We start from the raw sequence: 24,772 nt of genomic DNA, 5'->3' as shown, positions 1-24,772 counted from the left end.
CATTATGAGCTCTTGGGTTTAAAGATATTTAAAATATTTCAATCCGTTGTGATTATTGTTTTTACTGATACTGAAATTTTCCCCATTTTTTGGCTGTGAGCAGGAGAGTGAAGGGGCAAAGATCTTCAAGTTGGCTTCAAGTTCTACAGAGAAATGTCTAAGATAATTAAGTTGGAAAGTGCAGAACAGCATATATATAATGCTACCACTTGTGTGCGTGTGTGTGTAAAGAACATATATGCATATATATGCTTGTTTATTCAAAAAATATCTTAGAAACGATCCTAAGAAACACAACGATGACTGCCTCTGGGGAAGGAACTGGAGACTGGAGGACTGGAATAGGAAGGAGACTTTCTGAACACGGTTTAAGCCTTTATACTTTTAAAGTGTTGATCACATATATGTGCTATCTATTTAAAATAATTATTATGAAATTGTTGACCAGGAAAAGAACAAAAACAGAGCGTGTGAGACGCCAATGGAAAAGACCCTCTAGTCAACACTATGTGGACGTGCCGGCTGAAGCAGCTGCGATATAGTTAGAAGTGTGCCCAGCAGGACTCGTGTCTGCCCACAGACCTATCCAAGAGCCTTTGATCCAGCACAGTGTTCATCTGTTTAAGAGTTTCGTGCTATACCTCAAGTTCAGATGTGGAAATAGAATACTGAAAGCCAGATATTCTAGCACTGACAAACTTGCTGTGTCCGTGTTTATGCTCCTCTCAAAGAGGGTGTATGTATGCATATATATACACGCCTTCTTAGAATATGGGAGCTTGAAAGAACCTCAGAGGTAAATCCACCCCATGACAGTTTATAGTCAGAAGAAACTAAAGTTCAGCCAACTTTAGTTTCCAACAGTCACCTGTTAAACCAGTGACAGAGCACCATATTCAAGCTATGATGTGACTTCAAGTAAAGAAACACTGGATTGTCAGAGACAAGGACTTACAATTTCATCAAGCCTTAGAGAACTGCTATATTTTACATTTTAGCTGATTATAGCTAATATTCCCTTATGAATCCTAATTATCTGGTGTACACAGCTTATGTTCCCCAAATGACAGTATCCAAATGAGAATGAGGTCAAATTCATTTCCTTCCTTTCTCACTACGTCCACGCTGTACGTCCTATGCCCTCGCCTCCATCTCTCTGCGCAGCTCAGCCCTCCTCCTTCCAGGCCCTCTCCACCACTCCAGCCCAGACTGATCCCCCTTGTGGAGCCCAAAGCACCTGTGGTCTCAATTAAGCCACATAGTCCCTGTGACATCTGCTGTGTTGGTACTTGGCTGATGATGTCTTTTCAGCTTCTTTTCCTGAAACAGATTATAGGGCGGTGGGGGCCTTCTTTTACACTTCTTTACACTGTCCATAGTGCTTAGCAAAATGGTATTTAATAAATACTTGTTCAATAAATACTTGCTTACTAAACCTAATAATCTAGCAAAAGATATCTGAAATAAAACCACCTCATATTTGGGTAACACTATCATTTACAAAACAGCTTCTTTTAAAAATGTTTTAATTTTGGAATAATTTTAGATTTATAGAAAAGTTACAAAGATACTATAAAGATAGTATGCCCGTCACCCACTTTCCCTTAATGTTACTACCTTACTTAACCACAGCACATCTGTCAAAGCTAAAAAATTAACACCAGTTCATTACTATTAACTAAACTCCAGACTTACGTGGATTTCGCCAACTTTCCCACTAATATCCTTTTACTATTCCAGATCCAATCCAGGATCCTGTGTTGCTTTTAGCAACTTCACTTTCATTAGCCCATTTATCCTCCCAATCACCCCATGAAGAAGACACTGTTATTCCCATTTTACTGAAGACAAAACTGAGGCTCACAGAGGTACCGTTCAAAGAGGTGTCATGCAGTCAGGAAGTAGCAGAACCAGTACTCAAATCCAGAACACCGTGAAGTAAAAACAATTGAAGGGGGTAGGAGTGAGGAGAAATAAAAATGGCTTAGATGGCTTTCCTGTATGGGAAGAAAAGCTGGGTACCAAGATGAGAGGGTAAATGGGGTAAGGAGGTAAAATGGCAGTTGAATGCCCTCTGGTTTCTGCAACTGGGGATATTTCACAAGGTTCGCTCTGTGGTGTTGGTTAAACATTCTAACTTCATGAATCAGATATTCATTCAGGACGAAGACTCTAATACACTCATCACAGTTAGCCAAAAACAGATCGGGAATTGGAAATTCTTTTTCTTAATCCTAGACATGCTGCCAACTCACTGTGTGTTCCAAGATCTTTAGGTGTGTGTGATGTAGCACACAGTCTTTTCAGCCCCCACACTCGGACAAGGAGAAGGTGACTGCCAACAATGAAAGCTTTTTAAACTGAAGAGCAACTCGTAACATATGATCCACAGCTAAGCAGTAATATCTCTTACCCATGAAATACAAGCAATGCAGTTCCAGTGCAACTGATCACCCAGCTCTTCACAAGAGCAACCAGAACTAGAACAACCCCCAAAAAAAACAGATGGAAAAAAAGAAGAACTTAAGCATGGAAAAGGCCATCCCATGTTACCTGATGGGAAAGTTCAATCTTTCCCTGGTCAAATTATGTAGATTCATGCAATGCCATTTGTACTCCACCATGCTTCTAAGAATACAAAGTCTGACGTTTGTTTTGAAAATGACTATCAAAGAATATCATGGATAAAGAGTAATAAGGCAGAACTAGCCCTTCCAGACATTAGAAAAACATAATGTAACACGTCAGTAATCAAAATCACATGACACTGGATCAGAACTGGAAATAAATGAAGTGGAATGAGGAAAGAGGCCAGAAATGAATTCTCACTGCATATAAGAATGTGGGAAGTGATAAATACTAAGGAAAACCAGAGTGAGAAAAGAAAACTATTCAATTAATGTTCATAGGAAAATAGGACCCCGATACAGAGAGAAATTAATTTAACCCAACCTTCATTTTATTTATATATGTACAGATATAGATATACCACTATAAATTCCAGTGGGATAGTTATTTTTTAACATAACATTGTGAAAAAAAGGAAAACAGAACAAAGTATTTATTCCATTTACGGACAAGAGAGAATCTTTTCACTATTGAAGCAAAAGGTAAAATTACAAGCATTAAAAAAAAATGTTTAGGCACAGTTATTTTCAAAATTTTAACTCCTTTTTTACAAAAGCCACAGAAATGAGATAAAAGGCAAAATGATATAGGAGGAAACTTATAGTCATAAACATAACAGATAAAACTTGTACCTAGATACTTTACACTAATTAGGATGGCTATTATTTTTAAAAAATGTTTAAAAAAGCAATATGTTGGCAAGAATATGGAAATATTGGAACCCTCATTCATTGCTGTGGGAATGTAAAATGGTGCAGCTGCTCTGGAAAACAGTTTGAGGGCTTCTCAAAAAGTTAAACACAGAATTACCATATGATTTATCAACTCTACTCCTAGGTATATAGACAAAATAATTGAAAGCATGGATTCAACCAGATCCTTGTATCCCCATGTCACAGCATCATTGTTTACAGTAGCCAAGAGGGGGACACAATCCAAATGTCTATCAACAGGTGAATGGATAAATAAAATGTGGTATACACATACAGTGGAATATCAGTCAACTTTAAAAGGAAATGATTCTGATACACTCTACAATATGAATGAATCTTGAAAACATTATGCTAAATGAAATAGCCAGAGACAAAAGGAAAAATTATTTCACTTATAATATGAGGCACCTAGACTAAGTGAATTCATAGAGGCATAAAATAGAATAGCAGTTACCAGAGTCTGGAACTGGTGGGGGGGGAGGGTGCGGGGAGGGCACAGGGGAGGAGAATGTTAATGGATAGATACATGGCACATCGTGAATGTACTTAATGCCGCTGAGTTACACACTACAAAATGTTCTAAACGGTACATTTTATGTTACGAATGTTTTATCACGATTTTTTAAAAACTTATACCTAGAATATACAAATCTCAAAAATAAACTTCCAAATCTCCAACGGTCAAATAATCAAACACTATGGGGAAAAAGTGACACAAAAGCAAAGAAACAGTCAAGCCAGAAATAACTGAAGAAATGGCCAAGAGGTTAAACAAGGAGGTGGCACTTGTCAGCACAATGGTCGGCCAGTGTTTACAAGGAAGAAATAAACAGGCCAGTGTGTCCAAGGTAGCAGGAAGAAAGAAACCTCATGTACCACCTGAGGAAAATGTTACACTGCCTTGGGATGTATGACTGCTTCAAACCGTTTGGAAAGCAATCTAATGATATACATTAGATCTCATTCTAAAAATTCACATCCTTTGACTCAAGAACTTCATTCAAGAAGAAACAAAACTGTGTGCAAAATGTTTACATCAGGATTTTGTTTACAACAGGAAAATATGTAAGATCTGAGGGATGGTTGAATGAATTATGGAGTATTAACTGTGAAACAGTATGAGGCCACTAAAAAAAAGTTAAACCAGAAGACCACAGATACGTGGAAGCGTGTATTAAAAAAAAACAAAGTGAATAGAAGAAAACCTATCCATGCTGCATCATTATAACTGTATGAAAGTATTCATAAAGATAAAAGCTACCGTTGGGAAAGCTTACTGTGTCCCAGGCACCAAGCCAGGCGCTTTACATGTTTCATATAATTTATTCCTATAACAACCCTATGAGAGATATATATCTTGTCCTAATTTTATTAATGATAAAACTAAGGCCCAGCAAGTCCCTGGGCCTTATTATACACATACTACACTAGGGACCAGGCTCGGACCACAGCCAATGTGACTCCGAGCTATGTGCATGGAAATCACATTTAAGGGAGGACTGAGAGATGTAATGTTTTGGGATTAAGTTTTCAATAAAAAATGAGAAAGTAAATCATTCCACACAAGTCTCAATGAAGTGCTATACCATTAGTCTATTTCTCGATTCCACCACTTCTGAAACTTAGAAATATTATATTTATACAGACAGGCTGCCATTCACTTTCATTTTATAAAAATGGATACCTTATAGTTGTGACAACAAAAAGAAACCACCTGGAACTTGGCTCTGTTTTTGCCCCAAATGTCTTTTTCATGCATAACTGCAAAGCACAGCCAAAAGGGCTCGCTAAATAAATCTCGAATGTCTGTGGAAACATTTCCTGGAGGCACAGCTCACTACCACCACCATTTTGGAACTGGTCCTCACAGTTCTAACAGTGGCATATTGAAGGATGGAGATGTCCTCATTCATAGCCTCAAACCCCCTTCTGCTCTTGCGCTGCCAAGGGGGCGGTCTTCTGTCTGCTCCCCAAAGGAAAGGTGAGATCTTTCTGTACCTCTTGGATAGGCACTAAAGAGCCTACAAAGTCCAGGCTGCCTGTGAGGTAAAAGGGAGCTGTCATCACAGCAAAAAGGGAAAAGGAGAGAGATGAGACAGAGGCCAAGGCCTTAGGATTTTAAGAGGCAGAAATCCCTAAAATGCAATTTCTGTCCTTCACAGATGAGTTTTGGGAACAGTTTGGTCATTCAGATACACCACCATAAAACATTTCCAAGGCAGTTTGGGGTTACGGATATTTGGCTTTCTGAACACATGGCTGGCACCTGCCTTGTCTGCTGAAACATAATGTTCCTGGAGATAAGGACTATATATATGCAGAGGAACCTAAAAATAAATATAGGGGAAATATGGATCTGTTTAAATGTCAAGAGGAGTGACTCAAAGACTATCAAAGTCAATTTACCAATAGTGTTCATAAGGAAAGCAGAGGTGGCTGAGGGAAACCAGTGTCACAACAATGTAAGCCCCTGAAGAACAGAGTGGTTGGTATCATGGCCAAAGCCTCCAGGAAACAAACAACTGGTTCCAAAGAGCCAGTTGTTTCCCTTCCCATTTGCAAACGCTGGCCTCCCTCCACTAGTGACTTATTTTCCTAAGCGAAGCATGTTTACTGGAACTCACAGAGCTGCACAGGGTTTTCTAGAACACAGTCCACAGCCACCGCCTTGCTGTCCCCTTCGCACAGGCGGGAATATCCACATTATAACTCGATGGTTCCAGAACTTGGGTACAATGGGTGACACAGGAATGCCAGGGGGGCTGACACAGCACCTCCAGCTCCTCTTCGTCTCCAAGGCTCAGGGAGAGCCAGTTCATTCCCCAGTTCTTTCAGGCAGGTCGCAAATTCCAGGGAGAAAGTCAGGCCACTGGACACACAGTGAGCCCTGCAAGACACAGGCCACTCCACCCCACAACCCCTCACAGGTAACAGTATATACAGCGAAGCATCATAAGCCACCAGAAGGTTCTGCGGCCCTCAGATGTTCTCCCAGAGAATTAGAAAGTAACCACATCAATTTCTCCTACTCAAGTTTGTTACACAAAGGGCATCGACAACGCCATGATGACACCTATGTGGAGAAGCTACGCAGCTCCAGCTCTCCCATCCTTCATGCCACACCTCTGCTGTCACACATCTATTTCAGGTGTTACTTTAAACACCTGCATCTCCCCCATCTACAGTATATCAAAGTAACGTCCATGTCCTTCCTAACAGCCCCAAATTACAACAAATTACCAAATGACCAGCAGTCACTAAAGATCTGACAATTTTTAAGATGCTTAGAAAAATGAAGTGTGTTTTTTCTTTTTCCTTTTTAATTCAATACTGACCTGATGAGCCAGAAGGAAAGCATGACAACAAATGGATTGTTCTGAAATAGGTCCTTCCCCTCCCACTTACAGGGAAGCAGAGCCAAGTACAGAGACGTTCCACGCAGATGTCGGAGGGCTGTCCACTCATGTGGCACCAACACTCTCACTGGGACAGCCACAGAATGCCCCCCGGTGGCAGCTGGCTTTGCCCCTGGTCAATGCCGACCATGAACAGGGGGTTCAAAGCAAAAAGCTGCCATCTTCTCTAACGCTGCTACCTTCTCTAACGCTGCTACTAACAACACTCAGTTTTCATTCTCCCTAAGTCTGATCATTTCCTTAAATTAAGGAAAGAAAAAAATATGTCATGTATAAGTAAGATACACCCCCAATGAAATCCAATATTGATAAGAAATGAATAGAAAAATCAATACTTTTTATTTCTGTGCAAAGGAAGATTTTAAAAGAGTCCTATGGAGAATGACCTTAGCTACACAGAACATGCCAGAGATTAAGAAAGATGCATCAATGAAAAGACTGATGGATTCAAATTCATCTTAGTATCAGAGTCTTCTCTCGCCCACCCTACATTCTGACATAGGTAGAATCCCGACTCCACATGAGAAGAGATAAGAGGCCACTGCTTCAGTCCAGGCTGGCATTCTTGTTTGTCACTCACCTGTGCCATTGGCCAAGCCACTGTGGCTTGGGTTCTTGACGGGCTGGCGGTGCCGGTTGGTAGTCCCAGGGCTTTGCTCGCTGGTTGCTATGGTTGTTCTGGCTGAACCACCTGAATGTCTGTGTGTCCTGGGTGTTCAAAGTAGAAAGCAGACAGATATAAGTCACTGTAAAAACAAAAGAATTGTATCCCACCTAAGTCACCATATTCCCTCTCTCACTATTTATTGTAGAACTTTAATAGCCCCTGTAGTCTTTAACTCAACAGACGCTGGCTCTAAACAGAGACCCAGGTAAGCTTCTTTCTTGGTAAAAGTCCAGAAGGCAACTTTGGGCAAACTTGTCCACTTGAAGTAAATAAATCCAGAATGAATTGCCCCCACCTCTGACATAACTGGCAAAATATCCTGTGACCATCACATTATTTTTATTGGGCTTAAATGTAAGAAATAAACAAGAATCACTGTACAGGCTACCGATGACATGTTTCTCCCACTAGAGCCTAAAACTTATCCAAATCCATTTTCTCTATAGCTAGAAAGATGCTTCTCTTGGAAACAAAAGTCAAGGGGCATTCTATAACTTCCGCCAATGCATGTGATGACATGTTTTATCTAGAAAAGATAACTCCACAGTCCATCCAAGTCAATGAGGAACAATGCAGAAAGGGATTTACTTCAGAAGAAAAACAGTAGACTCTAGCAGCAGAGAACCTACCTGACACCTTCGGAGAACACGAGGCAACAGGCAGTATGTGTTCTCACGTTCCTGTTGTAACTTGACTTGGACGACTCAGTGAAGGTCGCTAAGCCTCCTTGCCCTTTGGTTCTTCAGTTTTGCAGAAGGAAATTATTCTACTGCTTATATACTACTTTTAACAGTGAAATAATTCATATTACCCAGTGAAGAAAGCCTACCCCTCTCCAGGCACAGAAACAGAGGTCCAGAAAACAATCTATACCACGTGACACAGGGCAGTGAGAATACTACCAACAGTCAAAGTAACAACAATGACTATGGAAGTATACACTATGCACGGAGCTGCACTATTACGTTCCAGGTACCAGTGGTGTTCTGTGCCTTTGACTATATTATCACATTTAACATGGCAACTCTAGAAGTAGCTTATATGATAATGGCCATTTTACAGATAAGAAAACAGGCACAGAGAAGTGCAGTAGAAAGCAAGCAATGGAGCAAGGACTCTAATTCAGGTGGTAGAAGGTCAAGAGACCATGCTCTTTGGTTGGAGGCTGGGGTGGGAGGCCTGGTCTTAAGCTTACTTGTCCCTTAGCCAATGGCGAGATGATGAGCTCTCATAGAAAGTTCCCCAGCTGGGACGCGTCACACCCACCAGAACACCTCTGCTGGTCAAGCTCTAGTCCAGTGTGTTGGGACAAGCCTGCAGCACAGCAAACTAGGAGGTCCTAGGGGAATAAGAAGTGCTCCACTGACCACCTTCCAACAAGGTGGGCATACGCCAAAGTGTTAACAGTGATTATCTCTGGGTGTTGGGAATATGGATGTCTTTAGCTTTTCCTTTTGTGCTTTTCTAGATTTTTCTAGGCTTCTTCATTGAGCCTATATAATTTTGAATAAGGAAAAAAGACAATTTAAAAAAATGGTTTTTCTTGGGCCAACACTACAAATAACAAAGAAGAAAGCTAGCAAACCCTGGAGTCCTTCCTACCTAAAGACTGTGGCAGTTACAGATGGATAGAGAGGGCACAACTGAGCTATGGAAATAAAGATTTAATTTGGACTCGCTTTTTCCATCTTATTTTCCCCTGAGCTAATTTCATAAATCAAAAGCTGTCAACCACACCTCAGTCAAGAAAAAAATATTTCAACATCCCCACTTCATGGGAAGAAATGTTAGTGTTGAGCCTTTGACCACAAGTCCTCATCGAAAGCAGAACGAGTAAAGACAAGTTCCAAAGGGAAAGATGGGCTTTGGCCACTGGAGAATGTATGCGTATGTGTCGAGGGCAGAGAGCTTGAGAGACATAAAATTGGTTAATAGGAGGTTTCTTTCAGCCAAGAATCCCCTTAAAGGACAAAAAAGCCTCTCTGATTTGGTACTCACAGCCCACAGCAGAGGGCCGGACCCCTCAAGGAGCAGCAGGCTGCGTGGGCAGCATGGAAAATGCCAACAACAGTCCTGTCGCACGTATGGCTCTGACAAGCCCATGATTACGCCCAGTCGCCAGGCTCCTTGTTCCTCAGCAGAGCGCTGGGCATGGCTCCTCCTGACTCCTCCCTCCCTTCCCCGAAAGGGCGTGCGGTCAGAATTGAGAGAGAATACTTTCAGAAATGTTTAACCACTAATGATAGCAGCTTACCCTGAATGACAGGCTGGAGCGCAGCCGGGATTAGCCTGTAAACCGGGGGCAGCTGGGACCACTTTGTGTGAACTGCCGCCTCCCTGCCCGGGGCCCACTGCCACCCCGCTCCCCTAACCACCACACACACACAGACCCTCCCCCCAGAATCTTCCCTTGCCTGAAATCTGGAGCTTCAACTTTTTCCTCTTGAATTACCTTTAAAATAAGACTCTCAGAAAGAAGAGAAGGCCTCAACATTTGAGGAAAGTCTCTTGAGCAGTTTCCTCTCTTGGAGGACTCATTCAACCCTTAAAAGATGGGATTGTGTCGTGATTAAAAGCTGGCCCAAATGGTGAAACCACACACCATAAGCCAAAATAGTCTCAGGACAAAAGCGGGGCAATGGGGTGGGGATGAACTGGGCTCTACCACAGACAGCCTGGCTTCAGCTGTGCCAATGACTTCAACCTTGGCCTGATCCCTCCACCATTTGGGGAAGGGGGCAGGCACTATACACTACAGCAGTCAGAAGAAAGTGAACAGCAAAACTCCACAAATGGCTTCAGGTCACCTAGTTACAGAGATTCAGCTTTCTTTACAGCACACCCTTCTCTGAATGCTAGCGTTCCTTACCTAAGGATCTCCTCAGAAACTGAGGCCTTCCTAAGGAATGCCAATCAAAGCCAGGGACCTACGATTCTCTCTCCATGCTCCTGAAAGTGGATCTGATACAGGTAAGGTTCCAGTACAGGGCTCTGGGCTGCCCCCTGGCACGCAAGTTTTGACTTTCAGTCCTCAGGTGACTCTGACAGCCAGAGCCTTGGATGACTTGGGACATCTTGCATCACCTCTCACAAAGGCCATTGAATTGCATTCTATCATTATTTTCTGTGCACTAGGTCCTGTTCCAGGGCTAGTAACACCATAGAAATCGTCCCTGTCCTCAAGGAACTTATATCGTAGTGGAAATGCAGTGATTTGTAATTTTGCTCAGACAGAAATTTGCATCACACCCTACAATGCTGGTGCGGGAGCCACTTGGCTAGTGAGTGAGCCTGGATGACAACTTGGCATTGTCATCCCAATACATCTTTGTTGACAGTCATAACATATGCAATAGTTTATGTGGAATAATTAATCAAAACAACTTTGTTTAATTAAAAAAAAAAAAGGAAACCAGCCATACCTATTGGTAAATGTTCTGCTAAGTTAAAAAGTAGAACTCAAAATTTGTAGGTGGCTCATAATTTGAGATCAATAAGTCTATCATATCCTTTACGTGGAAATTCATTTCACCAAAATTCATCAAAATTCAAAACTCCTGCTCTTCCAAAGACACTGTCAAGCCAATCCATAGACTGGGAAAACATATCCAGAATACATTTTAAAAACCCTCAAAACTCAGTAATAAGAAAACAACAAACCAACATAAAAAAAATCAAAATATGTTTAACAGATATTCCAGAGATCTACAAATGGCAAATAAACACATGAAAGTTGTTCAATGTCATTAGACATTAGGGAAATGCAAATTAAGCCCCAATGATATACAATTACACACCTATTAGAATGGAGAAAGGGGGAAAAGCTGACAGTAAGTAACAAGTGCTGATAAGAATGTAAAGCAACTGGAACTCTCCAACACTGCTGAAGGGAACAGCCACTTTGGAAAACAGTTTGACAGTTTTTTAATAAAGTTAAAGATACACTTAGCATATAAACCAGACGTCCTACTCCTAGGTATTTACCCAAGAGAAGTGAAAACATATGTTTACATAGTAACCTATAGGCAAATGTTTATAGTGATTTTATCCATAATTTCTAAATCTATAAACAACCCAAAGTTCTTCAACTGGTGAATGAACAGATTGTGGTACATCCATAGAGTGGAATACTACTTAGCAAACAAAAGGAACAAATACTGATACACATGCAATATAGATGAATCACAAATACTTTATGCTAAGTGGAAGAAGACAGACACAAAAGGCTACGCAGTATACACATCGTTCCGTTTTTATGACACTTAAGAGGAGGCAAAACTGTACGGAAAGAAAATGGATCAGTGTTTGCCAGTGACTGGGGGTAAAATGGAGTTTATGACACAGGGGCACAAGGGAACGTTTTGGGGAGCCAAGACTTTCTGTATCTTGGTTACAGTCGAGGTTACCAGACTATATGCCTGTGTGAAAACCCACACAAGTGTACACTGCAAAAGGTGAATTTTACTATATGGAAATTATACCTCAATCAGCCTAACTTTTAATCATTTAAAAAAGCAATTTGTGTGTTTGAGCCACCACAAAAAAACAGCTCATTCTGTGAGAAAAAATAAAAGTAAGCATAAGTTTTAAAGGCAGGTAACTTATAGAATGTGCTCAGAAAATAATAAATAAACAAACAAACAAGAACCTTGATGAAAATGAATTTTAGGCAATATTCAGGACTCTAAAGACACTCTGTATTAATAAATGTAGGACTCTCCAAAGACTGAGGACACATCTCTCCCAAATGTTAAGAATTCATGGCTGACCGGATACCAGGTGCCAAGCATATTTTTTTTAACTTGGTAAAAATGACCCAGGATATGAAATGGAGGTTCTTTGACCTCGGATTCAGGCCTGTTAGTCTTCAAGCTCAGCAAAAGAGAAGTTCCAGAGTATAACAAGTGGTAGTGGGTTTTCCTCCATTTATAAAAGAAACAACCAGACACAGAAGTTAAAACTAACTAATGAATTTAAACTCTTCTCACATTCCAATGCAGGGTATTTTCCTGGACGACTAGACCCAAGAGGGCAGCTCCCACCCCTCCTCTGAGGCCTCTTAACTGGGCATTGTCTTTTAATAGCTGCATGGAAACAAAACTGAGTAAGGCTGGGCCAGTTTCCAGCAAGCCAGAACCAGCAAAAAAACAGACACTTAAAATAGAAGCATGGAGAAAAAAATGGGAAGCGGTGATGGGAAAAGACACGGTTTCCACCATTCAGAGAGGCATCAATAAGTGAACCTACTCCTACCTACACCCTCCTCAATTATTCCTCCTCATTCAAATGTGGATTAGAAATAAATAAATAAAATCGGGAGGGGGGTAAAAAGTAGAGGTGAAAAGGGAAAGACGCAATTAGAGTTAAAATGGGACCATTCTAGTCATTCCAAGGGTAATTTAAGGCTCCATTCCACACCCTACCCCTAGCTGCCAGCCTCAGAAATGACAGGAAAGGTAAAAATAAAACTGCTGCCAAGTCTGCTCTACATTACAGAAACACAAATGATTTACTTTTGCCCAACGTGGAGTACAGAGCTATCCTCTCAATGGTGGCAGCTTTATGAGACTAAAAAACTCACTTAAGAGAGAATATACAAGAAATTTTGACTCATCTAATCTAAGTTGCATGTTGGGCTTCATTGAAAAGAATGCTCAAATGCTCTCCCAAACTTGAAAGAGAGCTGAAGTTCAGGAGAGGTGTTCACTGTCTCATTCTACCCCACGCCCCTGGGTGCAGCAGTTGATGACGAGAGGTTCCTGGAACACAGACAGCAGCTTGTGATTTATTTGCCCTATGGCTTGAGATGGCACAAGGCCATAGGATGCCCTCGCAGCCTAGGAGAAGAGCGTCAAGGACCATCAACCTGCTCTGACTTACAATTAGGATCTGTATGGGGCTCCAGTTTGGACAGGTGGACCAGAAAAGCATCTACAAACTTCTTCCTATCAATATCACATCTTGTTGGAACGTGGGCCAGCTCTGAGCCTCCATGTGCTACAGCCCCAGACCAGAAAGGGCTAGAGAGGACCCTGAAGCACTGAGGATGACAGATATTAGGTCAGGTACTATGGATGACAGGATTTGGGGGCATTATTTCTAAGTGTACTGACACAACAAATCACAAAGGCATGAACTCAGCAGAAGCAAGTCAAGCTCCAGAAAAAATATGTTCAATGGACATTCCTCAAAACATCCCTCTACACTCCTCCTGAGGAAAATCAGAGCCTTTGCTCAACTACTTGCCTGGCACACCCTTCTCTGGATTCTTCACCAGGCGGCTCCTAACGCGAAACCTGGTCTAAACACCCCTCACCTGCGAGGCCACACTACCTTCCCTGGGATCCTCTCACACAGCATTCTAATCTTTCCCTTTACGGCACTTCTACTGGTAATTACATATTTGTTTGTGTGTTTATTTGTTTCGTGTCTATCTCCAATAAGGTCTATCTGCCCTCACGAGGGCAGAGAGGATGTCGGTTTTGTGTACCTGTATATAACCAGCACCCAGCATGTGCCTGGCCCCCCAGTAGGCATAGAAAAATATTTGAGGAACGAATAAAAGAAGCCAGCTGTCAAGATCAAAAGCATCCTTTGGCCTGTAATCTCTAGCACTTCCTATGCTCTTTGCAATCTAGTCACTCATCATCTCCCCACCCCCCACCACCCTTTAAAGAATGGAATCCAGGCCACAGGATGGAATCCATGATCTACCAGACACTGAAAACTGTCAGAAGTTCCAAAAAGGCTAGACCTAAGATCATATGAAAACATTCTCTAGTATCAGGGTCTAGAAATAAAAATAAATAAAAATCATTTCATTAGACTTCATGAGCATTTTGTGCCCAATGCTCAATACTAAAATTGCAAGACAATCTCCAAGTCCAAACAAATTTTATTTGGCATGGATTTGTTGTTGTTGTTGTTGCTGCTGTTGTTCTAGCTGTACTTTTCAAGCACCCTCCAACAGTAAAGACCAGGCAAGTGATTAAACATGAGAATTAAGAGAGATGCCTTCTGTGGTGGGCAGAATTTCTATATTGAAAGAAATAAATGTATTGAAAGATGACCGTCCACTCTAGTGCCTAAAACCAATGAATACAACAAGATGTCACACCCCGAATTATGTTATGTTAGATGGTACATATGTTTTGTTGACCTTAAGAAATGGAGACCATCCAGGTGAGTCTAATCTAATTATATAATCTCTTAAAAGTAGAAAGCTTTCTCCAGCAGATGTGTAAGAAGTGGAGAGCAGAAAAGAAAATCAGAGAAGTTTGAAGCAGGGAAATTTGACACACTCTTGCTGGCTTGAAGACTGGGGGGACACATGAGAAAAAATGTAGGTGGCCGTAAGGAGCTGAGGGGGCCCGGAGTGATAGCCAGCAAGGACATGGGGACCTCAGTCCTACAACCACAAGTAACCGAATTCAGCCAATGATCTGAATGAGCTTTGAAGCAAATTCTTCCTCAGAGGTTCCAGATAAGCATGCAGCCCTGCCATCACCTTGATTTTGGCCTTGTGAGATGCTGAGTAGACAAACCAACCGGCCATGCTGTGCTGGACATCTGACCTATCTAACCGTGAGCTAATAATGGTGTCGTTTTGAGCCCTAAGTTTGTGGTGATCTGTTAGACATCAACAGAAAACTAACACATCCTTCCAATACAAATAAATGTCAATTTCCACAGCAGATGCTCTCCAATATATGGTTAGGTAATAACTTCGTCCTAAATTCTTGTTGATCACACTACCTCACTCCAGTCAAACGGCCTGATATAGTTACAGCATTGCCATATGAAATCGTGCTCATCTCACGGGGACAGCATTTCTGTGATCTAAATGTCCTCTATGAGATACACATTTCTAAGATTCAACAATCACTTGGGAATTGGAACAACTATCTATGAGCAAGACATTACTGTTCTTAGAGGGTAAGTAACATTCTTTTCTGGTAGAGTTCAGGTACATGGACTTGACAGATTCCTTTTCCAAACAAGATGTATTTATATGGCAACTTATCTCTAATTCCAGTGTTCACCTTAAAAGTTGCACAGATTTGAAAAGAACAGTCCATGAAAAGGGTTCAATATGGAAATATTAATCATGAAGAAAAAACCAGATGAAACAGGAGCAGGCAGGCAGTGGGAACCCACCACGCTCTTGGCAGTTAGGCTAGGCGCTGGAAAGCACAAGGCAGCTCTGATAAAAAGTCTCCTTACACCCTGTGCCCCTGAAACCATCACTTCTCAGGAGAAGGGGCGCCAAGGAATGTAAACCAGTAGCAAGACCCACCCCGAAGTTCTGGCAAACAGGAGCAGAAACACAAGACTCTTTCAACTCAACAAATATTTATTGAGCTGCTGCTACGTGCAGCAAGGAACTATTCTAGGCCCTGCTAGGGACACAAAGATGAATGAGGCACAGGCGCCTTTGACATGGTGTTTGAGAACTTAGCACCACTACCCCGTACCCCTCCTAGAAAAAAAAACAAGTAAATGGAAGAGGAAGAAGTAACTCCTCAGGAGTCCCCAATCCATCATTCTTTTCTAAGTGTAAAACAAAATTTTATGATTTGATTTAAAATAAAGCCTTTTAAATCTTCTTTAAAGGTAAAATTTCCAAGGTAAAATTTGAAAAAACCAAAAAGAACAAAACCAACCTGGTCCTGATCTCCCCTTCTTCACAAATTAACAATTATTCCCACCACATCCTATTCTAGGTTATCAGTAATTTCGCTTTAAAACTGTTTCGTCATTAAAAAGTTATGCCTTCAAAGGCCATATTGTAAGCATGCAATGTAGACCCGGCACATGGACATGCTATGAAACTCAGAGTAAAACCAAACAAAAAGTCTTCAGACAGGGATCCGGTGGGTAATTCTTGTTCTCTACACCACTAGATGCAGAATTTCACACTCCATTATCAAATAATCAGTGAGCCAAAGAAACTTTCAACTCATTAAGACAGAGAAAGGCAGGCCAAACACAAGCTTAACATAGAAAGTTCGTCTAGATTTGTGAAGCAAAGAGGGCAAGGGGATAAAAACAACGCCAAAGATACCGGAAATCACAAGAAACATAAAAGGACTAACCGGGACAGTTGAACAATAGAAGTTATCACATTGGGTTTTTTAAAAATCTCAGTTAAATGCTATTGCAAGCAACCCCATCTAAAATATAAGGACCAAAAAGGTTGAAACTACATGAATGGGGGGAAAACTATGCCAAGCAAATATAAAACAAAAGACAACTGGGATAGCTATGCTAGTGTCAAAACAAATTGATTTTTTTTAAATGACTGCTAAAAAATGGGGTATAATTTACTTATAGTACAATCACCCTTTTTAAGGGTGCAGTTCAATGAGTTTTAGCAAATGTATAGAACCACGTTGCCACGACCACGATCAAGACACAGAATGTTTCCATCGCCCCAGGACACTTCTTGGTATCCTTTTGCGGTTAATCCCTCCCTTCAATTCCCACAAACTGCTGATTGCATATCTGTCCCTACAATTTTGCCTTTTCCAGAACATTATATAAATGGAATCATACAAAACAGCCTTTTGTGTCTGGCTTCTTGCACTTAGCATAATACTTTTGAGTGTTGTTGTAAGTTGTTCCTTTTTATTGCTCAGACCAAATACATTTTAAGAGAAAAAGCACTAAAAAAAAGAAAGAAAGAAAGAAAGAAAAAGGGTCATGAGATAAAGATAAAACATTCAATTCGCCCAAAAGACGTAGTTCAAATTTGCACTATGGACCCACTAAAATAACCTTTAAACATATAAAGTAGAAATTCACAGATATGATCTGGCCCTACCTATCACTGCCCTCATCTATTTTCCCATCACTCCCTCCACGCCGGCCAGACTGGCCTCTCTACTATTCCTTCAACTCCAAAGGCTCGCTCCCAGCTTAGTTCCTTTGCAATAGGCATTCCTCTGTCAAACATTCTTCCCCCAGGTATCCTCATGGCTAAATCCCTCACCTTAAAATCTTTGCTTAAAGGACACCTCCTTAATGACACCGCTCTTGACTGTCCTATTTAATACTACATCCTGTTGTTATGTAATACATTCATATATATTTTTGTATGGATCAAATTTATTTATTTATTTTTTGGGGGGTTTTTTTTTTTGCCTTTTTTTGTTGAGAGCCTGCTGGCCCATGTGGGAATCGAACCGGCAGCCTTCGGAGTTAGGAGCATGGAGCTCCAACCACCTGAGCCACCGTGCCGGCCCAAATTTATTTTTTAAATAATAAAAATCAATCAAACCAGGAAAAAAGAGAAACACTCTGGGATTCCACATTATTATAGAAGCCAAGGCACAGAACATTTCCAGAAAGGACCAGTCACTAGTCCGCAAGGCTAAACCTGCAGATATGTCAGGTAGGCCTTTGCGGCTCTAATTTTGGCAGAATGATAGAGGTGGATGCCAGCATGAAGCGAACTGATACAGAAATGGAAATAAGGAAGAGAGGCCCCCCCCAAAATTGAGAACAATACCTTTGCTATATTTTCAATAAGTTAAGGGTACATAATAACTTCAATAAACCTTGTGACATGTGAAGCATAAAGCAATATGAATTCTGTACTTCAGTTCTCTGGCAATTTTTATCTAATGAAAAACCTACACATAGAATTATTTCGGTGTTTTAAAGAAGTCATTCTATTCAGGCTATTGAATATGCCATCATAAAGACAATCACTAGACTAAACCTCAAATCTCTACCTCCACAGACCTTGGCACTTCCAAAAAAGAGCCACCGAGTGCCAACAGAATTCTGAAAGGAAAAATCTAACCTCGTCATCCCAAACCACAGCCACAAACACCATGGCTTAAGCAACCCTTTCCCCCGCCATCCCTATCTGTTCAAAGCATTTGCAGTTTTGTTCTGATCTTCCATCATCACATACCCAAGTTGCCCAAGCTCCCATAAATAAAAAGTCATTTCTCCAAGGCCCATACTCTTTTTATTTGGTTCTCTCTAAATTCGTGCCCTTTCAATCACAATTTTCTAGGACTGAGAAGTCCTAGAATTCAGATACAGATATGATTAAAGTAGAAATATCACTCAGTTGTGGTGACCCTTATACTGGCCCCACTGTTCAATGTCAGGAATGCATTTTATGTTGCTCTGTATCTCTCAAGTTTTCTTTTAAACTCTTCCTACTGTGGATACACTTTCCTCCTCCTGTGGAGACACTTTCAGAGGAACAACTCTGCCCCAGAGCCACACAGTACCACTTGTTCCATAGCTCCTGCTAAACACCAATCCCAACCATTATGGGGGATGTCATTCCAAAGTGACAGCTTCATAAGCACCTCCTCTCCTGCATTTATATTCCATGAATAACCACAAGCCAACAGCCTGGGAGTCCCCTCTATTCATCCTTCTCCTTGTCTCATTTGTCAGTCACCCAGTCCTGCTCAGTGATTATACTGCCCAGGTATTTTTGCCTCCTATCTATTCTGACACTGCCCAAGGTTAGTCATCAATTCCTATCTCACTAGTTCCTACAACAGTCCTCTTATTGGTCTCTGATTTTAGTTTCAACCTTCACTGTCTAAGAATTCCCACGCTATTCTATTCCATATGACTCCCTTCTCCTGCCCACTCACTAGGGCAAGAAGACTCTCTGACTCCCTTGCAGTTAGGTTCTAGAAATGATTTAGGTTGCACCAATGAGAAGCTCTTGCAGGAGATTTGGAAAGCAGAAGCAAGGCAGAGACCATTCTTCTTGTGGCGGTGTTGACGGGCGGGGGCTCTTACAGACCCCATGCTTCACTGCTTAAACACCAGCTTCCTGCGTGTAAGGTGGTTGTAGGGGCAGCAGCAGTTTTCTGACATCTCAACTCGACTGCAACTGCAAGGCTGTGACCTTGAAAGTAAAGATGGGGCAGGACTCACCTCTGTTTCTGCAGCCCATCCAATGACTTTTGTAAACACCTAATTCTTCATATTAAATCTCTCTCTGCTCAAAATACCTAGAGTGGTTTCTGCTGCCTGTAATGAACACAACTGATACAACTTCAAATCCATCCATCAGATACTTTCCTGAATAATTTACCATAGAAATAGTAAATTACGTCCTTGCTCAGAATTCAGTGGTTCCAAATCTCCAAAGAACAAAATCAAAATTCCTCAGTAAAGCATAAAAGAACCTTTGTAAACCAGTCTTACCTTCTCACCATCTCCTACAGCAGGGTCAGCAAACTTTCTATAATGGGTCCGATGGCAAATATTAAAGACTACACAGTCTCTCTCACTACTACTTAACTGCCATTGTAGCATAAAAGTAGCCATGTAAATGAATGAGTATAGCTGTATTCAAATAAAATTTTACTTACAAAAGCAGATGTCAAGAAAATAAGAAAACAAGCCATGGACTGGGAGAAAATAATTGCAAGAGGCTACGTATGATAAAGAACCATTAACCAAACTATATAAAAATCTCTCAAAATTCAACAATAAGGAAAAACCCAACTGAAAAATGGGCACCTCACCAAAGAAGATACATAGATGGTAAATAAGCATATAAAAAGATAGCCCGTGTCATATGCCATCAGGGAAATGCAAATTAAAACAGCAATGAAATACCCCTACATATCTATCAGAATGGCCAAAATTTGAACACTGACAACAATGAATGCTGGTGAGGATTTGAAGCGACAGGAACTCTCATTCATTGTTGGTGAGGATGCAAAATGGTACAGCTACTTTGAAGGATAGTTTGGCATTTTCTTATAAAACTAAATATACTTACCATATTATCCAGCAATTGTTCTCCTTGGCATTTACCCAAAGGAGTTGAAAACATGTTCACAGAAAAACCTACACATGGATGTTTATAGCAGCTTTATTCATAATTGCCAAAACTTTGAAGGAACTAAGATGAAGGCAAGAGGTGAGTGGATAAATAAACTGTGGTCCATGCAGACAATGGAACATTAATCAGCACTAAAAAGAAATGAGCTAGCAAGCCATGAAGACATGGAGGAAATTTAAATGCATATTATTAAGTGAAAGAAGCCAATCTGAGTTATATACTTCATGATTTCAATTATATGACATCCTAGAAAAGGAACAAAACTATGGAGACTTTAAAAGGATTGGTGGTTGCCAGGAGGTAAGGAGGAAGAGAGGATAAATAGGCAGAGCATAGAGGATTTTCAGGGCAGTGAAACTACTCTGTACGACACTCTAATGGTGATAAATGTCATTAAAAATTCGTCAAAACCCATAAAATGTATACCACCAAGAGTGAACCCTAATGTAAACACTGGACATTGGGAGACAATGTGTCAATGTAGGTTCATCAATTGTAACAAATATGCTGCTCTAGTGCAGGATGGTGACAGCAGGCGAGGCTTGGGATGAGGAGAGCAGGGGTATACAGGAAATCTCTGTACCTCCTGCTCAATTTTGTGGTGAACCTAACACTGCTAAGAAAAGAAAGAGAGAGAGAGAGAGAGAGAGAGAGAGAGAGAGAGAGAGAGAGAGAGGGAGAGAGAGAGAGAGAGAGAGAAAGGAAGGAAGGAAGGAAGGAAGGAAGGAAGGAAGGAAGGAAGGAAGGAAGGAAGGAAGGAAGGAAAAAAGGAAGGAAGGAAGGAAAAAAGGAAGGAAGGAAGGAAGGAAAGAAAGAAAGAAAGAAAGATCCCCGGTGGCAGCCTGGCTTTGGCCTGTGAACCATACTTTGCTCCAGCCATCATCCTGAATGCCTCCTGTATTAACATTACGAAATGATTAACATTTCCTTGAATAGACCAACTTCTGACTTGCTTTTACCCATGCTTACCCTCTGCCTGGAGTGACTTACCCCATCCCCACTTCACCGGTCTGCAAACTCCTACAAAGTACAGCTCAGGCCTGTGCCTTAGGTCAACTCTCCACTATCTCCCTCCTGCAGGTGTTCTCACCACCACCGTGTTTATGGTACTGGCATTCATGTTTATGGTACGAATATTGCCTTCAACGGCAGATATCTACCCTACTTTCTCGTAGTCCATGAGAAGTTCCTAACCAGCTTTGTGGCACACATCACACCTCTATAGGCTCATAAGAGAAGAAATGACCAGTAAATACCTATGAAATAAATAGACCTGAATAAACAGATGTATAATAATGTATAACAAGCCATTTTAATTAGTGAAAAACGAATACATTAGTGTACAAACGAACGTGTAATTAATCCCCATGAATACTTGTCAGTGGCTTTGAGATTCCAGTGGGGCTCTTGTCTAACCTCCACTCCATTCCATACAAGCCAGCTGCTTGGAAGAGAGTGCTATCAGCTCCACGTGGGCAGGGACTGCGCTCAGTGATCACTCAGTGCATAAACGAATTACACTTATTCCTTTTCTCACTCCTTCCTCTTCCCCAGCAATCATAAGGAGGTGATAGCCAGATTTTAAGTAAAAGCTGTTGAGTGGAAGCCTGATGGAAACTGTAAAGGTGCTTAATTTAGTTTCATGCTGACAGGGCAACATCTCCAAATAACTACAGTTCCAAATCAAGTAGCCTTTAGTCATCTCAACTGAAGGAGTCGCTGGTGGCCAACAATGACTGAGAGAACGGCCCAGCGCCCAAGGCTCAGTTCCCGTCCCTCTTCCCTCATTAGCTTTGCTTCCCAGTACCCCTTGGCCCTCCCAGGACTCTCAGCAGTGTTCCCAGCAGAATCACGCCTGGTTGAGTTTGTTTTTCTTTCCTTTCTGGGCTAGGCTGTCTGCAGACACAGCTGATGAGCTATTTAGAGCTCACCAGAGACCTTGGGGCTTTGTACGAACCTGAGATTACACCTCTTTTAAATCTTCAGAAGTCCTTAATGCCAAGGCAGGGGAGTCAATAAATATGATATGTTTTCATCCATGCAAGACAAAAACAAAAGGAGGGTGGATGCAAACTCTCCCTTAAGGGGTCTGAAACTTCCACATGTAAAAGAATCACAGTGAGGAACTTGTTAAAAAACAGATCTGACCTGAGCGGCCAGATGGCTCAGTCGGTTAGAGCGCGAGCTCTCAACAACAAGGTTGCCATTTCAATTCCTACATGGAACGGTGGGCTGCACCCCCTGAAACTAAAGACTGAAAAAAGCAATTGGACTTGGAGCTGAGCTGCCCCCTCCACAACTAGACTGAAGGACAACGTCTTGGAGCTGATGGGCCTTGGAGCTGGTGGGTCCTAGAGAAACATACTGTCCCCCAATATTCCCCAACAAAATTTAATAAAACAAAACAAAACAAAAAACAGATCTGACCAACACTGGCCAATGCTAAACCAGCTGGTGATGGACGTAGGCAAATTCAAGGTCTCTAGCCCTTCATACCAAACACACATGTACACACATTCATGCATACTCACATATATTCCTACACAAAATAACTTAAATGCATTCGGAAGAATTGTTTAAGCCCCTCTATACAGCTTTTCCCCAAAGATCTGTTTCATAGTTTTCAGACCTATTAATGGAAAACTTTATGAACTTGAAAGCAAATTCAACACATTCTTCCATCTTTTTGTACCTTTTCCCAGTCTGACTTTGGAAAATCAACAGGGATTCTAGACTGAGGAGCTAGTTATTCAAGTCAGAAGAAATCTTAAGGCTGTGCTTGGAGGACCAGCATCGCTAGCAGACAGTCTTACAGGTTTCATCCGTTAGTTGATTTTACCTTCACTCCCTGATTTCATATAATAGCTGGAGAGGGGGTGTAAAAAATCACAGGTGACTTAGAATCAGCAAACCAAAGAGGGATTGAGACATCCTGGCTTTCCACTCTTCAGTGTGGAATTTCACAACCATTTCTAACCTAACAGTAACTCGGAAGAGAGCTGCCAGTAGCAGTGTGGATCTGCTCTGCTGGGTTCTTTTCCCCCCTTATGGACCCCACTGTTAGCTCTCTAGTGCACTAGTTAGCTCCGTGAACTAATTAGACCCTAAGGTATTGTACTGAACAATGGACAATGGACAGTCTCTCTGCAAACTCCTGCCCACTCTCTCCTCAGGTCTTTGCTCTCTACAGACTGCTTCTCTCTCTGAGCTTCCCCCAGTTCTCAGTTTCGTTTGCCTGTTTCATATACATCTTGTATATCTCAAAGACTGAACTCGCTGTGGAAAGCGCTTCTGGCAAGCCCTGCGCAATGTGTGCACAATACCAGGCACACATTAGATCTTCAAAACCTGGATTGACTTAGGCACAGTTCCCAAAGCCAGCCCTCATTCCAGCAAAATAAAATAAGCACTGGGGGATTATTAAAGGGTGTGGTAGGTACTCCCTGTGCCAACTAGCACAACTAGCCAGGGGGCTCCCTAACACCGGGCACTCTCCACTATTACACTGGAATAAGGAACAAGGGCTGAGGACACAGGGCAGGATGAGATAGCGACAGACAGAATCCTGGATACGCCACATAATTGTCCCCTCTCCAATCAAACACCAAATGGTGTTAGACCACCTTCTGAGGCCACCAAGATTAGTCCTGTTCTGACACATTTTCTGGAAGGGACCAGCTTTCATCTGGAACCCATTCCCCCATCCACCTCTCAAACTGAATTCTCAGGCCTGAGATTTCTAAGTGACAAGAGTATAAGGCCAACAGGGAGCATCAGCTTAGAATCATTGGCTGCGCTGCTATACAGACAGCCTGGGCAAAACAGAAATAAGTGGTCATTACTGAGCCTGGGGAAATTCTGAAATCTGTCTGCCTCGATAGCGAACAATTTCTCCACCACAGTTCAGTTTTCTCAGGTGGGTAGATGACACTTGTTTATTTTTTATTGTGAAATATATATACCATGTAAACAAAAGAAGACATTAATTATATATTCAGTTTAAAGAAGAACAATAAGACAAACACTAGGGGACCTACAACCTAGGCTAAGAATTAACATTCCCAGTACCTAGAAGTTTTTGTGTGTCTTTTCCTCATTATACCCATCTCCATCCCTACAATGACAACCACTCGCATGAATTCAGGGTTAATTATTCTCTTCCGTTTTTTTATAGTTTTACTACTTATAATGGTAACCATAAAAAACATATATGGTATAGTTTTACATTTTTTAACTTTATATAAATTACATCATACCATACATTTTTTTTTCTGCGACCTGCTTCTCTTTTTCAACATTATGTTTCCAAGATTCTACCACATTGATGTAACTATCTTTCACCCCATGTTTACTATGGGACAGTTCTTAATTGTAGGACTATTTGTGATATTAACTTTCCTGACCCAGTGACTATGTACTAATCAACCAGACCCACTGACTATGTACTAATACAATCTGTCTACAAAAAACTTATGGCTCGTGAGTTGGTGGCAAATCAATGTGGCAGAACAGA

General features: G+C 41.3%; 1 protein-coding gene across 3 annotated transcripts in view; it reads right to left on the bottom strand.

The window, feature by feature from the left end:
- Positions 1 to 24,772, bottom strand: part of WWP2 (WW domain containing E3 ubiquitin protein ligase 2) — a 125,645-nt gene that overhangs the window by 43,784 nt on the left and 57,089 nt on the right. For all 3 annotated transcript variants that reach the window (XM_081032375.1, XM_081032376.1, XM_081032377.1), the window contains exon 7: positions 7,338 to 7,465. In XM_081032375.1, coding sequence (XP_080888501.1) covers positions 7,338 to 7,465 — 128 coding nt within the window. The remainder of the gene's footprint in view (positions 1 to 7,337; positions 7,466 to 24,772) is intronic.

Source organism: Rhinolophus hipposideros (assembly GCF_964194185.1).
Source record: "Rhinolophus hipposideros genome assembly, chromosome: 21".
Lineage (NCBI taxonomy): Eukaryota > Metazoa > Chordata > Mammalia > Chiroptera > Rhinolophidae > Rhinolophus > Rhinolophus hipposideros.
This window is presented reverse-complemented; position numbering and strand designations above follow the sequence as displayed.